The sequence below is a fragment of the Monodon monoceros genome, unplaced genomic scaffold, assembly GCF_005190385.1.
Source record: "Monodon monoceros isolate NGI ecotype Baffin Bay Population unplaced genomic scaffold, NGI_Narwhal_1 Super_Scaffold_12, whole genome shotgun sequence".
Taxonomy (NCBI): domain Eukaryota; kingdom Metazoa; phylum Chordata; class Mammalia; order Artiodactyla; family Monodontidae; genus Monodon; species Monodon monoceros.
The window spans coordinates 60,864,622-60,881,852 of NW_021703768.1; the positions used below are offsets into that span (position 1 = coordinate 60,864,622).

The 17,231-nt window shown below is 44.7% G+C and overlaps 1 protein-coding gene across 1 annotated transcript; it reads left to right on the top strand.

The window, feature by feature from the left end:
• The first annotated feature begins 3,609 nt into the window (after nucleotides 1–3,609).
• Nucleotides 3,610–15,467, top strand: F2RL1 (F2R like trypsin receptor 1). Its single transcript, XM_029219115.1, has 2 exons — nucleotides 3,610–3,919; nucleotides 13,588–15,467. The coding sequence occupies exons 1-2, from the start codon at nucleotides 3,838–3,840 to the stop codon at nucleotides 14,697–14,699; spliced, it is 1,194 nt and encodes a 397-aa protein (XP_029074948.1). The 5' UTR covers nucleotides 3,610–3,837; the 3' UTR covers nucleotides 14,700–15,467.
• The last annotated feature ends 1,764 nt before the right edge of the window (nucleotides 15,468–17,231 follow it).

Genomic DNA, 17,231 nt, shown 5'->3' on the forward strand with positions numbered 1-17,231 from the left:
AAATGAGAGCCAGAAAAGAACCAACCCCTTCTGAGTTGCCAGGGAGACAGGAGGAGAATCAGGACAAGAGTGGTCCAGGAAGCCAGGTGAACATAGCATTCAAGAAGGGAGAGAGGTCAATTATGCCAAATTCCACAGTCGGGTTGAGTAACATGAAGACTGAGAACTGATCAAAGGATTTACCATGTGAAGGTCATTCCTAACCTTGTCCAGAGTTAGTAAATGAATGTCACATTTCCTCCATCTATATTTGACTGGGACCCAAGAGTGCAGGGACTAAGTCTTTGTTTCTCCAGAAAGAGTTTGATGCGTTTGATAAATGACTGTAGGAATGATTGAATGAAATGGCTTTTCCCTCAGAGTCTGGCCTCCCCCAGTTCCTACTTTATTTTCCTTAGAGCTGTAGAGGGTGGGAAAGTGCACCAAGTTCCCTATCCCTGAAAGCCAGACTGTCTGGAATTGCCTGTGGTTATTTCTCTGTACTGTTCCACAAAGCCGTAAAACACCCCCAGCCCTTCAGGGCAAAGGAGTCAAAATCTAAAAAGCAAATACTCTACTCCCAAAGTCACGAGAAAACATCTGCAAACTGACTCAAGTGAATGTAGTCAGGCCACTGGGAGAAACCGCATTCTTGAGATCATTAACTCATGGCATTGTTCAATAAAATATTTTCTTGGAAATGTTGATGATTCAAGGCATAGTTCCATAAAATACTAATAAAAATTTAAGTTGAAAACAGCTGGATGTTGATGCATTGTTCTCTGGAAAGAGGAAGATTGCCTCTTGGGGCAGTCATTCTATAGTTGCTACCATTTCTTATTTACTATATGTGAGGAACTGTGCTGAGAAGTACTTTATGGGCATTTAGCAAACTGAATCTTCATAACCAGCCTATAAGAAAGGTACTATTATCATCCCCAGATTATAGATGTAATAGTTACATACAACAGCTGATGAAATGGAGGCTTGGAAAGATTGAAGGTATGTTTTGGGATTGAGTACCTTCCCTATTGAAGGACCCTCAGGAGTGACCTGATCCCCGTCAGGAGAACTGTCTCCTGGACAGGATGAGGAAGGCCCTGGTGCTGCTTCTAGAAGGCAACTTTTCCAGGGAGGAAAAGAGGGCCCAGGGGTGTGATTCTGGGACACAGCATCCTGAGAGCTGAGGTGCAGGTAGGGGGCATAAAGAAGATTCCTGAGAGAAAGGAAGGAAACAAAAACACAATCACAATTTGTTTTATCCTCAGGCACATCTCAACTAAAAAAAATCAACTCCATTTTTTTTCTTTTTCACACCAGGAGGCTTGTGGGATCTTAGTTCCCTGACCAGGGATTGAACCTGGGCCCTCGGCAGTGAGAGCACGGAGTCCTAACCACTGGACCACCAGGAAATTCCCTTGACTCCATTTTATAGGTAAGGAACTTAAAGCTTTGAGAGGGTAAGTAGTGATTTCTCCCAGGTCACACAGATGTTAGGAATTGGGAAGGCCAGAATTTGCCCACAGGGTTATACAATTTAAAAGGCTACGCTCTTACATTTCCAAAAGAACACCAGACATAGCAATGAGAGATTCTTAAGAGATGGGGCGACTGAAAGGCACCCATTAAAAAGAATGATCTCATTTACTGGACAGCTTTCCCTGGCCCCTCTTGTCTGTGTGTGTTGGGAAGCAGTCCACTCCTGTTATTCAGGGAGCAATTATTCCACTCTCATGGCACGTTCAGAGCCATTTGCTTCTCTTCCTTTTCAACCATTTATTTTCCTGCTCCTGTGAGCTCTGTCAGGGCAGAGGGAAGAGGCAGAATGCTAACCCTCCACTTATGTAAATTTGGGGAAATGTCTTATTGGGGATATGGTTGAAACAACTGGCTAACATGACATTTTATACAATTTTGTCTGCCTGAATTATCTGGAACCCCCATTAGTTCGTTAATTGGTCCCATGGTAGGTTCAGCAAGAGGCCACACACATGACACAGGGCCTTTATCAGAGGTAAGCTCCATCCTAGAAACTCACAGGGCCAAGATGGTGGCCATTCAGTTTATGGCTGTTCAATAAATAATGATGGTCACTGGCAACTGACTCACCAAACTTTGGTCTTCAAGGAAGAATCATGGACTCCCAGGACTCAAGCCCCTCAAGAGGCTACCTGGACTCACCCAATCTGACCCCTGATCCTGGGAGGGAACTCCCTCTCCAACCTGCAGGACGGATGCTCTGGTCCTTTGCTGTAAGCCCTGCAGTGACGTGGCCCTTAACCTCACCAGGCAGCCCCCAGGACTGGGACCAGGGGGCCCTGTTTTTATTTATTTATTTATTTATTTAAGGCGGGGGCTGTTTGTTTGTTTACGGCCATGCCTGGCGGCTTTCGGGGATCTTAGTTTCCCCACCGGGGATTGTACCTGGGCCACGGAAGTGAAAGAGCCGAGTCCTAACCATTGGACCACCAGGGAACTCCCCCAGCGAGCCCTGTTAAAATTCTCTTTCTACATTGAGCTGAAATCAGCCCCCCACTGTGGCTACTACAGAGTTCTGCTCTCTGGAGCTACTCAAAACATGTCTAATCCTCTTCTGCATGCTAACTCTTCAAGTATCTCAGGACAGCACTCACGTTTCTCTTCTCTGCTCCTCCACTACCCAAGAGTTTAAATGAATTACAGTACACTTTATTTTAAGCAAGTAAAAAGACATTACCAATATAATGAAGGACCTGTGCAGCGATCCCCAGTCTCCCACTTCTTCTCCCCACACCCCCTCTTATATATTTCTGCATGCATACATACATACAGGCGTACATACTGCTTATATATTTCTTTGGACTGTGGGATCCCAATGCAGAAAAGACGCTGGTGGGAGCATTTATAGTGCAGTGATTAATAGAAGAAAGCAGAAGTCACAGACTAAAGTTTTCTTGTGATGAACATTTACAGACTGTGTCTACCAACTGTGTGACTGTGGGCAATTTATCCAACCTTTCTCAGTTCTATTTCCTCATCTGTAAAATGGTAATAATAGTTATACTTATTGCGCGGGTTGTTTTGGGATTAGACTGTGCTCCTAAATCATTTATACGCGGCACTTCAAGTAGCTGTTACAAATGTTTTCTCCCTCACCACCTCACAGACTGGGAAAGGGGCCTAGAAGGGGGTGAGAGTATTACTAGGGGTCACAGCTAGTTAACATCAGAGCGGAAACCTAAACCCAGATCCCTGATTACTCCGGTTGGCCGGGACCCCTTCCTGCTCCCCATCGCGTTCGCAGGTGTCCGCAGACGTCCATCCTGCTAATGCAGATTAGAAACTCATCCCTCATACCACAGGGCCCACGACACTGGGAAGTCTCTACCAAGTACCGACGATAACTGCAGCGAGCTCGGGTCTTGGCTTTTTGCCATTTAGGAAAGGGGAGGGATGGGGATGGACAACACTGGCTGACTCCCTAGGAGTAATTAAAGGTTAAAGGTAGTTTTCGGCCTTGCGATCTGAGCGTTCCAGCCATTTGCATTCCGAAACAGCTCCTTAGCGGCTGGCGCACCTGGGGCGGCGGAGGCGGGGCCACAGCGTGCGGCGTGGCGGCCGGGGGCGGGGCCGGGACGCCCGGTCTTCGAACCGTAGAGCCCAGCGTTGCGTTCCGGCCCCGGGGCGTGGCCTCGCGCAGGTACGTCGAGCTTCTCGAGTTTCACTGAAACTTTTCCAGCTGCGGGGAAGGCGTGCGCTGAGGCTCCAATTAGGGGCAGGTGGGAGGGTGGCTTTTTCTCCTAGCGGCGAGTGGGACTCTGAGTTTCGAATCGTTGGCGGCGAATTCCCCGCCCGCCGGTTGTCGGAGCTGCTGGAAGGATGCGAAGCCAGAGCGCGGCGTGGCTGCTGGGGGGCGTCATCCTGCTGGGGACCTCTGCCTCCTGCAATCGCACCGTCCTAGGTGAGAAACTTGGCCAAGGAGGACTCGTGCGGCTAAGGAGCGGGGGTCCTGGGCACCATGGGCAGGTGGGGGAAGAGGGTCAGGTGCGCGAAGGGTGTTCTGCCGCCGCCGCCAACTCCTCCCGACATCCCGCAGCCTCCTCTCGGCGGCTTTGAAGGGGGATCCCTGCGCCCTGGGAGCAACCAGCTGGGACAAGCGGGAGAGGCTGAAGTCTACGGAGGGGAAAGGGAGGGAGCGGAGTGCTCGCTTCTACGGAGTACCCAGAGGGCTTAGCCTCTCGGGCCCCGGTGGGTTTCTTCGCAAACACGAAAATCCTTAAGGAACATTTCGCACACCTTTGAGACTTTTCCGGACTGGTCCTGCAGGACCCGCGGAGTTAGCGAGTTGATGGCTCAGAGCGGGGTGGCGTGGATGGGAGCCCGCGGCCTGGGAACTTTCTGCTTCTGTTTTTGCAGCCTCCTTCAACTTTTGCAGGCCACTCTTTGGGGTCGGCCCACGGCGTTCAAGACGCCCCCGGGGCCTGCAGCTCCTCTGGCACAGGGCACAGCCGGGGTGTGGAAGTCAGGGCCGGACCCTGCTGGGTTCTTGGGGTGACGAGCGCTCACCCCGAGGTTTAGGCCAGTTGGGCGGATTAAATAAATGGAACTTCTTCGACCCTGCTTTACATTCGACCAAGTGAACTTACGGCCCTGGGTTTCCCTGGCCTTCGCTGGCTGCGGCTCAGGTCTGTAGGCCGGAGGCTGCCCGCCCCAGGAAGGGGACAGCACGGGAGCCGTCCCTGGCGGCGCTCAGGTGCCAGCTTGTGCGCCGCAGCCGGGTTCCACGGGTGTGCTGCCCTGGGTGTGCTCCAACTTGTTCGGCTGCGGGTGGAGCCTCCCGGGCGGAGCAGGCCTCCGAGGGCGTAGGCGCTGTTAAGCCTGGTATGGCACTGCTGTGATGCTAAGGACGCCCCGCTGTTTGGGGCAGCCAGGGTAGCCTTAAAAGGGAAGTTTTAATTTCCCTGCGAAATGTGCAGACCTGTTGTAAAAGGCAGGTTCTCACTTTTATCCTCTTCATAAAGACATTGTAAAAGAGCAAGTCACTGTGAATTTGAATTAGACGGAAGAATGTGATTCTTTTCCCTTTGGAGTTACAGCAAAGGGTATTTTGGTGGATACTTGGAAACTGCACCCCTGGTACACATTTTATTGACAGCATTACCGAATGTAAAATAGTTGTCTGGTGGGAAGCAGCCGCATAGCACAGGGAGATCGGCTAGGTGCTTTGCAGTGACCTAGAGAGGTGGGATAGGGAGGGTGGGAGGGAGGGGATATGGGGACATGTGTAAAAGCATTTGGCCGATTCTCTTTGTTGTGCAATAGAAACTAACACAGTATTGTGAAGCAATTATATTCCAATAAAGATGTATTAAAAATTTTTAAAAACAAGAATAAAGGCATTTATTTATTTACAGGAAGTACTGAAATTGTGATGCACGCATGTCCGTTTACCCTTATGTTTTAAACTTATAAACTTAAAATTTAGGAACAAAGCTTAGTATGTGCAAACATTTTTTTTTTTTTCGGTACGCGGGCTTCTTACTGCTGTGGCCTCTCCCGTTGCGGAGCACAGGCTCCGGACGCGCAGGCTCAGCGGCCATGGCTCACGGGCCCAGCCGCTCCGCGGCATGTGGGATCTTCCCGGACCGGGGCACGAACCCGCGTCCCCTGCATTAAAAAAAAAAAATATGTGGATGTTGATGATTCATCTGTTTTATGATTCAAACGGTTCCTATAGGAAGCTTGCCTGAGTGTCTGGCTTGTTCTTGTTTACAAAGTGAGGGGCTGGGGGGGGATTCCTGAAGTATAAGGGGACTTACTTTAACAACAATAACAAAAATCAAGTTACTTGTTAACCAGAAGTATTTAATATTGCACTTTTTTTTCCCTCCACATATTTTTACTCCTTTGCAGGGTAACTGTCCTAAAGGGTCAGTTAAGTAACAGCGAGACTTTAGGTAGATGGAGCTTTCCTCACAACTTGAAGCTAGATTGATTTTGATTAAGAAACAGGGCTTCACCAGTGTTTCTGCCCTTTAGCACCTGTCTTTGCTTACCCTCTTCGGTTCGACCCTAAGGTGTGCCCCTCAGTTTGCAGCAGGACACATCCTAGGTTTGATTTTTCTTCTCCAAGGTTTTTCCCCAAAAGACTGCCTTATGGAAGGGAACTCAGCCTAGAGTGTAACCTTCTCATTTTACAGATACGGGCCACTGAATTGAGGAGTGAGGGGCAAGGAGAACTGTCCATCAGGCCTCTGCTTTCTTTCTGATCACAACAGTAATCGATAGTTATTTCTGTAAATATGTTTCATCTGTCTCCCCACCAGATCACGTACTCCAGGAGGCCAGGGACCCCTAGCGGCACCTCCATCACCACAGTCCAGCACAGTCTCATTCCCTAAAGGACCTCAGTAAATAACAAATGAAGAATGAAGTGAAGGGACTTGCCCAGAGTGACCTGGTGGTTGATGGCAGTTCAGCATTTAAGTCGGCTTCTTTCAGGCACTTCTTTCCACTGTGTCACGAACCTGAGAAGTCCCCTGTGATGCAGTCATTCCATTTTTCTTTTGGAGACTGAAACTTGTGTTCTTTTTGTAATTGGTTTTTAATTATACAAGCTGTATGTGATCACTGTAAGGGAAAAATGAGTCCAAAAAAGGGGTTGCATTAATTAAATCACCCTCAGTATCCAAAGCACTGCTAACATTTTGGTTTCCAGCCTTTCTCATGCTTTCATACATCCGTGCATAAAATACATATTCACAGAGAAATTTTTTTGTACAAGTATGTGTTTATATAAACATCAGTAGCATATCAGTAAATATAAAACATTTTTAATGACTCTAAAATGTTGTCAATGGATGTATTATAATTTTTAATTGGTGATCTGTTCATAGACACATGGGCACATGGTTTTGTAATAGTAATAGTAAACACTGGCTGATTTCCAGTGTTTTGTAATAAGAGAGAACACATAGAACATGAAGATGGGACTTTAAATTTGTGTTTGGTCGTCTTCCTGGCCTTGTAGTTACTAATTAACCTTGATAGGCAATGTTTTAGTGAAGTCTGTGTTTGTCTTTCTTATGGTTTTATTAGCTGGACAAGTGTTGAGAGGAAAACAGTTCATCCTGAAAGAACAAGAGAAAGTTGACTAAAGTGTACCTAGAGAAGGGGTACCGAGCAACTGAAGCTTTTATTTTTTTTGATCTGTGCTCCCAAAGGTCGGAGCAAAAGAAGATTTGGGGTGAGGAGGATAGTAGGGGAAAGAACACAAGAGGAGAGTTTAAACAAATAAAGTAGCTGCTTTGTACTTGCTTTGGTTGGGAGGGTGCGCAACAGGAAGATGCTTAATATAACAAAGAGCAGGTAGCGTTTTTAAAGTTAAAAGTTTTCCATGCATTTTTACCCCAAAATTGTACAAATCAGAAGAGTTAAAAAGAAAGCGAAACCTCCCCTCTTCACTCTCAACAGACTTTTCTATGCAGAAATATATGCATTTTGTAACAATAGAAGGATCATACTGTACATTCTGTCCTACAGTTATTTTTTTTTTAACCTAGTAGATCTATTCATGGTCAGTATAAAAAAAATCTGTCCATACTTGTGTAGAGGGAATATTATTCAGTGTATAAATGCCATAAATGATTGAACTAGCCTTTTTTGTTTTTCGATGGTCATTGAAACTAACATTTTTGTTTTACCATGGTAAACAATATTCTAGTAAATATTCTTGCACATAGTGTTTTTGTGCACTTTAGCTAGTATACGGGCAGGACAAATTCCTAGCAATAAATTGATGAGTCATAGGGCAAGCACACTGAAAATTTTGATGTTTTTGCCAAATTGCCCTCCAAATAGATTGTACCAATTTATACTCCTTTGAAAAAGTAATCCAAACAACATAGAGGGGTGTGAAGTAAAAAATGTAAGTTTCCCCTACCCATCCATTTTACTCTATAGAGATGGCCGTTGTTTATAGTTTAGTGGGTATTTTTCTAGACTTCAGATCTGCAAACAAATTATAATTTTGTTATATAGATGGAAGCATATTCTGCCAGTTGCTTTTTTTCAATGGACATATTGTGACTCTCTTTCCATTTCAATGCTTATTAAGTAGTGTAGTGTCTGCTATTAATGCTAGGGACTGTGCTGAGGATATGGTAAGTTAGGAATGGTGGTTGATGAACGTTGCTTATTTCCTGTTTGTTTGTAATTGGGGTGGGGGGATGATGCCTTAAGCATCAGTGGGTGCGTATTCTTGTGTACTTGGGCAAGTATTGTTGATTACAGGTCCCAAATGGAGAATGCTTTTGTGTGTTTAAACTTTACATGCGTTTAAACTTCATATGTACATTTAATTTCATCTTCACTCTCGAAAATAGAAATGATTTTGTCTGGTGTACAGATGGGTTATAGAGTTGGAAGCTGGAATAGCATCAGTTCTAGACAAGTTCTGTGAGTTGGGGTGACTGGGATAGGATGCTGTACGAGGTAAAAGTCTGTGCACTGTGCTGAAAGGGCTTCAGGGAACTTTGAGCAGCATCTTGACATTTACCAGTGTTAGAACTGACCAGTGTTATACCAAGCAGCATGCTGCTTGTGAGCTCTGCCACTGGTACAATGAACATAACTAATATGACTGGTATTTCAGATTGAGATCATTCAAGGTCGTATGTTGGAATATTCTCAGGAAATTTTTCTTTCTCTCTCTCTCTGAATCCTTCCCTAACTTTTTGTAGTATTTCTTGCTCTTCCCCCCCTCCCCTTTATTTTAGTACTCTTATTTAAAATAGATTTTTATCTCTCTTTACATGAACCTTCCTGACCTGGCGTGTGTTTATTTTTATGGGAAACTTTAGACATGTGAAAGTAGAATATTACAGTGAATCCCAGGTACCTCTCACTCAGCCTTAACAGTGAGTGATGCCCCAGTGATGCCCCAGCCTCCTTCCTGCCCTCCTTCCTGTGTTATTCTTTAACAGCTTTCAGATACAATTTGCAGACCATACAATTCACCTATTCCAAGTCTACAATTCAGTGCATTTTAGAATATTCACAGTTGTCTATCCATTACCACAATCAACTTTAGAATATTTTTATTACCCCATAAGAACATCCCACTCCCCCCCCGCCTGCTCTTAGCCATCACCCCCCAATTTGCCCCGTTTCCCCAGCTCCTGGCAACCACTAATCTACTTTTTGTCTATGGATTTGCCTATTCAGGACATTTATTATAAATGGAATCATACAATACATATTCCTTTGTGACTGACTTCTTTCAAAAGCATAATCTTCTCAAGGTTCATCTGTATTGTAGCATGTATCAGTTCTTCATTTCCTTTTATTGCTAAATAATGTTCCATTGTATGTGTATACCACATTTTGTCTACCCGTTCATCAGTTGATGGACATTTTGTTATTTCTGCTTTGGGGCTTTTATGAATAATGCTGTTATGAACATTCCTGTATAAGTTTCTGTTTGAACACGTGTTTTAATTTGTCCTGGGTGTATACTCAGGAGTAGGAATTGATGGGTCATATGGCAACTCTATGGTGGGCCGTTTCAGGAACTGTCAACTTATTTGCACAGTGCCTGCATCACTTTACATTCCCACCAGCAGCACCTGAGGGTTCCCCTCCTTGCGTTATTTTGAAATAAATCCACATATAATTTCATCTTAAAATATTTCAGTATGTATTCATAAAAGATGGCAATTTCCTTTTCAAACATCACCACATAATAACCACTGACAAAAATTGTGTAATATAATCAAATACTCAGTATTCATATTTCTAATTGTTTCATAGGTGTCATAAATACTATATTCATAGTTTGTTTGAATCAGGATCCAAACAGGGTCCACACATTACATAAGGTTAATATTGTCTTATAAGTCTTTTAATTTATGGGCCCTACCTCCACACCTCTTTCTTGGTTTTTGCCTTGTAATTTATATTTTGAAGAAATGAGGTTCTTATCCTGCAGCAGTTTCCACAGCCTGGATTTTGCTAATGACATTCTTATGTTATTGAACATGTCCTATTGTCCCCTTTATTTCTATTAATTTGGCTGTTGGATCCAGGGGCTTGTTCAGATGAGGGTTCGTTCGTTCGTTTGTTTGTTGCAAGATTACTTCATAGGTACTTCTTCCCTTTGGAGGCAAATAACGTCCGGTTATCATGTTTGTGATGTGGGTAACTCCGGACAATCAATGCTTAGACTTTCTTCCCTTTTATAAAGCAAGTTATGTAATTTTGTTTGTTTGTCTTGGTACCAAGGGAAAAAATTGAGTCTTTTTGTGGTAATTAGAAAATCTTGGTGGCTCCATTCTGTAGAAACGCAGTCTGATTCATTGACTTGGTCTCTGGTGGGCTGTTTCTGGGCTGGGTGTCCCAGCTCTCTGAATGGAAGAGTCATCAGAACAGGGGTCCACTGTCCAGTCACCAGCTTTGCCACACCTGCCTCTCCGGAGAGCCGCTAACCGCTTTTCAAACCAATGGAGAATTTATAGGATTCTCTTACACGTCTGAAAGTCTTCCAGAACATGTTAATATTAATACAAATAAATATATAAATTATTAGAGGAGGGGCTAGTTCAAAGCGGGGGTGTTAAAATGGTAAAACTTTACATTTAAAATTTTCTGTTTGAGAACAGACGTGTGGAATCCGCACAGGTTAGGTTGGTCTCAATAGACTCCAGCGCGTGACCTCACATCAGTCTCCGAGGCTATGTGATATAGGGGTTAGAACCAGGGAGTCTAGAAACGGACTGCCTTGGGTTGAATCCTGACTGCCTTGGGTTGAATCCTGACTCTCCAACCTAACAACTGTTCAGCCTTGGAAAATTTACGCAGTTTTTTCAAGCTTCAGTTTATGCATCTAGAAAATGCAGCTCTAATAATAGTACCTCCTCATAAGGTGTTGTGAACGTGAAGTAAGCTAATACACTGAAGTGTTGAAAGCAACGCTGGACACACGATATTAAGCGTGTGTGTCCTGGAATCCCCTGCCGGCGCCTGTGTGGTTTTGGGTACTAACTGGGTCAGGCTAGAGCTCTAAAGACATGAGCTGCGCTCTTGATTCTCCTTCCTTTTTTCATCGGTAGGGCTAGCTGAGCTTTTCAATCCACCCCATGTGCGAGGTCCAGGGCTCTGCCAGGGACCATGGGGATAAGGAAGTTAGGAATTAAGGATAAAGGAATTAGGACAGTCCTGGAATTAAACCTGTAATCTCACACAGCGACTCTTGCCATTTTGACTCCTGGAGCAAGTTCCAGACATTACCAGTCTATAAATATGTCGTTACTATTCTCTTGTGTGTAAAATCGGTCACTCTGCTAAACTGGTTGTGAAAAACATGTAAGTGGGTCATGAAATCAATGTAGAAGGTGGTGACTGGATTTTATAAGAATGGAACAGAATACAATAGAAAGTATTAGAATGTACCCTGCACAATAAGGCTAATTATTATTTTGTGAGACTTTTTTTCCATTATGGTTATATGTATCAGAACTGGGTTACCATATAGAATATATTTCTTACTGTGGGTTATGGTCAAGCTTTGAAGAACACTGTAATATGTAGGGATATTATTTTATTTTTATTTTATTTTATTTATTTATTTTTTTGCGGTACGCAGGCCTCTCCCGCTGCGGAGCACAGGCTCCGGACGCACGGGCTCAGCGGCCATGGCTCACGGGCCCAGCCGCTCCGCGGCATGTGGGATCTTCCCGGACCGGGGCACGAACCCGTGTCCCCTGCATCGGCAGGCGGACTCTCAACCACTGCGCCACCAGGGAAGCCCTATTTTATTTTTTAAATTTAAAAATAATTCATGCTCGTTTGAAAAAAATTATAAAAGAAATTGGAAGAAGAGATGAGTCTGTCCTAAGTGTACTAACTTCCTGTGTCTGCCGTAACAAATTACCACCAGCTGTTGTTTTCAGTTCGTAAGAATTTATTTTCTCACAGTTCTGGACGTCAAGAGTCGGAAATCAAAGTGTGGGCGCCTCTCAAGGCTCTAGGGGAGACTCCGTTCCATGCCTCCTCCAGCTACTGGTGGCTGTTAGTATTCCTTGGCATTCCTTAGCTTGTTCCTTGACTTTACTCCAATCTCTGCCTCCATTTTCACATTGCTTTCTCCTTTCTGTCTTCCTTCTCTCTCAAATCTCCCTCTGCCTTTCTCATAAAGACAATTGTCATTGGACTTAGGGCCCACCTGGATAATCCATGATGATCTTCCCATCTCAAGATCCTAATTGCATCTACAAAGACCTTTTTTTCTAAATAAGGTAAGGATCACAGATTCTAGGGGTTAGGACATGGACATCTCTTTTGGGGGGCCACCCACTCTGCTAAATGAGAAGTGAAGTATTGATCTCTACACCCTTTCATCCTCCACCCACCCTAATCCCTGTCACTTCTTAGTTGGGAAGCCTTAAGAGAAGTGAATAATCCTGCTGAACATGGGTACAAAGGTAGGAGAGGAAAAAATGATGACTGAACATACAAATTATCAGATAAACTTGTGAGTAGGTTGCACATCCTCCCTGGCATACTGTAGTGCCCTGGTGAAGGACTGCTCGTCCCCAGAATTAAAGTCAGATCCTTCCATGTCCTCACATTGTCCCTCATGTTCATCCGCAGGTCCATGAGCACCTCGTTGGCATAGGCTGGCTATGCCGTTGGTTTGTGATTTGTAAAGTTTAATTCATAATATGGGGATGAGAGTGGAAATTGTTAAAGCTTGCCATGTTACTTGCTTAAAAGTCAGAATACAAATTTGTCTGAACAGAAATCATGCACCTATCCGTCCAATGACCTTGCGGCCGGAAGGCTTGCCTGTCTTCTGGCTTCCATGGGAAGGTCTCCAGGAAGCCCACACAGAAGTGGGGGATCCCTGCCCACGGCTGAGGCTGTCCTTGTGGCTGGAGAGGGACTATCTCTGTGCTCCTGAGAATCTCGCCGTGTTGGACTTTGGGCTAGGGAGTGACAGGCCAGGCTGGATCCTGTCTTATGGCCCCAAGTGAGATAGATGGCCATGATGAGAACAGGTAGGAACTAATGAGTGTGGACAGTTTGTAAAAATAAATTGAAATACCGTAACCTTTTTCGAGATTCATAGAAATCAATGTTATCTTCTACACATACTTCACAACGCTCCCATAAAAAATACCTGCTGTTAAAAAAAAAAAAAAAAAAAGCAAGCAAACCAATCCAGACCATAGAAACCCCAGTAATTCCATCACCCAAAGAAAGCACCCGTAAGTATTTTGTGTACTCCTTCTCCTGTCTTTTTCCTTTCTCTTCTTTCACACAGCACAGGAAGCTTTCTTCAGCTACACTGCTCTGGAGAAAGGCAGGGCTGCCGTAACATGCTGTCCGTGCCAGTTGTCTCTCAATCCCTTTCAGTTCATTCTGCTTCTTTTTCTCCTCAGCTGCTCTCCTCCTTTCCTCTTCTGCCCAAATTTTCAGGTGACTGTAGCGCTTAGCAGCACCATCTTGTCCGTGACCTTCCCACCGGCCCTCCTGTCTTTCTTTGAAGTGATTTTATTTGGACAAACCAGCATTTCTGTGGAAACGTTGATTTCTGTAATGACCCTTGTCTGCCTTGCCTTTCTTGCACAGGAACCAGTAGACCCTCTAAAGGAAGAAGTCTCATTGGTTACGTTGATAACTCACCTCAGATCACGGGGAGAGGAGCAACAGTGGAACCAGGCTTCTCTGTGGATGAGTTTTCTGCCTCTGTCCTCACTGGAAAACTGACCACTGTCTTTCTTCCAATTGTCTACATGATCGTATTTGCGGTTGGTTTGCCAAGTAATGGCATGGCCCTGTGGGTCTTTCTTTTCCGAACGAAGAAGAAGCACCCTGCTGTGATTTACATGGCCAACCTGGCCTTGGCGGACCTCTTCTCTGTTATCTGGTTCCCTTTGAAGATTGCCTATCACATCCATGGCAACAACTGGATTTACGGGGAATCTCTCTGCAAGGTACTCATTGGCTTTTTCTACGGCAACATGTACTGCTCCATCCTCTTCATGACCTGTCTCAGTGTGCAGAGATACTGGGTCATCGTGAACCCCATGCTGTACCCCATGAAGAAGGCGAGCATTGCCATCAGTGTCTCCCTGGGAATATGGCTGCTGATTCTGCTGGTTACTATCCCCTTATACGCTGTGAAGCAGACCATCTACATTCCAGCCCTTAACATCACGACCTGTCATGATGTTTTGCCAAAGGCGGTGTTGGTGGGGGACATGTTCAATTATTTCCTCTCTCTGGCCATCGGAGTCTTTCTGTTCCCAGCCTTCCTTACAGCCTTTGCCTATGTGCTGATGATCCGGACCCTCCAATCTTCTGCCTTGGATAAAAACTCAGAAAAGAAGAGGCAGAGAGCCATCAAGCTCATCGTCACTGTCCTGGCCATGTACCTGATCTGCTTCACTCCTAGTAACCTTCTGCTCGTGGTGCATTACTTCCTGATTAAAAACTGGGGCCAGAGCCACGTCTATGCCCTGTACCTCGTAGCCCTCTGCCTCTCCACCCTCAACAGCTGCATTGACCCCTTTGTCTATTACTTCGTTTCACAAGACATCAGGGATCACGCAAAGAATGCTCTGCTTTGTCGGAGCGTCCGTACTGTAAAGCAGATGCAAGTATCCCACACATCAGTCAAATTCTCTAGGAAATCCAGCTCTTACTCTTCAAGTTCAACCAGTGTTAAAACCTCCTATTGAGTTTTCCAGCTCCTCGGATGGAAGTTAGGTAGGGGGATTTGGAACCTGATTAACATTATGGGGATGCTTCTGTTGTTTCCCAACCAAGGGGGTTTCACCACATACCATGTATATGCAACAGCTCTCAGGATTGCTGGGAGCTTCCCTGTTTGCATAAGGAAAGTCCCCCAAATTAACATAGATGTCAGTTTCAGAATTCCTCTACTCAGGTGCTCCTGGAAACGGAACTGATGGAAGCAGACTTTTCAGAAGGTGGAGAAGAGACAGAAACCCAGTGACTTGCAAAGATCAGTATTGGCGTGAAGACCAAGTTCTTAGCTAAAACTACATTTTACATCTGGGGTCAGTCACAACCATGTTAGGGCTTCAGGGCCCTCAGAGGTGATTGGTCCAATTGACTGGCTTTAAGGATAAGGAAACTAAAGAGGTGAGGGAGCTGCCCAGAATTAGGTTTCCAACCAATGGCAATAAGTTAGGACTGGACAGTTTTGAATGGTCAGTGGGGTTCTTGTACCACCTCATCAAAATCCTTGTGGATTGGGCTTCCCTGGTGGCACAGTGGTTGAGAGTCTACCTGCCGATGCAGGGGACACGGGTTCGTGCCCCGGTCCGGGAAGATCCCACATGCCGCGGAGTGGCTGGGGCTGTGAGCCATGGTCGCTGAGCCTGTGCGTCTGGAGCCTGTGCTCCGCAACGGGAGAGGCCACAACAGTGAGAGGCCCGCGTACCGAAAAAAAAAAAAAAATCCTTGTGGATCTTGTTGAAAAATGCAGATTCATTATACTCAGGAATCAGAGCTCAGAGTCTGGGGACAGGGCCCAGGAACCTTCATTTTAACAAGATTTTCGTGCACTCCAAACTTTGTGAACTATTGGTCTGGGTACTGCTTTGACTTGACAAGGGGCCATGGCAGTTTTTGAAAAGAGAAGCAAACAGGATGTTGTGTGTCTCTTTTATGTTCAGCTTATAATGAATTCTGTTTGTTGACTTATTGGGACCTTCAATTATTTATCAATCCTTTGAGCTTTTGTGTATATCATTGTCACTTCAAGGAAAATACATCAAGGATTTTAAATGTAGAAAAATAAATTTTGTGTAACTCTTTACTGACTTCAATGAAATCTTCAGGTTGTCTGAATAATAGATTGTTTCACAACTAGGAATAGTGTTTACCACTTAGTATTTTAAAAAATTATTGTTGGGGCTTCCCTGGTGGCGCAGTGGTTGAGAATCCGCCTGCTAATGCAGGGGACAAGGGTTCGAGCCCTGGTCCGGGAAGATCCCACATGCCACGGAGCAACTAAGCCCGTGCGCCACAACTACTGAGCCTGCGCATCTGGAGCCTGTGCTCCGCAACAAGAGAGGCCACGATAGTGAGAGAGAGGCACACGCACCGCGATGAAGAGTGGCCCCCGCTCGCCGCAAATGGAGAAAGCCCTCGCACAGAAAAGAAGACCCAACACAGCCAAAAATAAATATAAAATAAATAAATAAATTTTAAAAAATTATTGTTGGACTATTTATTGCCAGTTTTGTTGACTTGTTATCAAATATGAAATTATAAAGCCATCACTGGGTTTGAACCACATCCATTTGCAAAAGAACTTCTGAAATAGAAGTGATTTGCAATGTATTTAAAGAGGTACTTGACTCCAAGCTGACTTTATACAACTGGTGTATTTGTGACCTTTTAAAATAATTGTTTTATTGTATGATTGATTTATAAATAACACATGACTTATTTTTTACAACTTATCTCTGAATTATGTGGCTTTTGCTTTCATTTTTGTTTTCGAGGGAGGGAGTGAGAGAAGGGAAGCAAAGGCATCACTCTTCTAAGAAGAAATGTAAGTGATTCTCACATCTTATTTTTTACGTAAATAGGGCCATATTATACACATTGCTCTGTGATAATTGTTTTTCTTTTAACCACATTTTAGAATTCTTTCCATGTCTGCATCTATGAATTGACCTCCATTTTTAAAGAATACAGACTACTTAATATCTTGGATATATTGTGACGTTTTAGTCATTTAGTTATTTCCTACCTATGGCTCCTGAAATTGTTTCTCTCTCTCCCTCTTTTTTTTCCTTCTTCCTCTTTTAAAACAGTGCTGGGTTTCCCTGGTGACGCAGTGGTTAAGAATCTGCCTGCCAGTGCAGGGGACACAGGTTCGAGCCCTGGTCTGGGAAGATCCCATGTGCCACGGAACAACTGAGCCCACGTGCCACAACTACTGAGCCTGTGCTCTAGAGCCCATGAGCCACAACTGCTGAGCCTGCGTGCCATAACTACTGAAGCCCTCACACCTAGAGCCTGTGCTCCCCAACAAGTGAAGCCACCACAATGAGAAGCCTGTACACCACAGTGAAGAGTAGCCCCCGCTCACCACAACTAGAGAAAGCCCGCGCACGGCAACAAAGACCCAACGCAGCCAAAGATAAAATTAATTAATTAATTAACTAATTAAAAAAATAGTGCCTCATTGAACATCTGTGTGTAGACATCTTTGTGAGTATTTTTGTAGGATG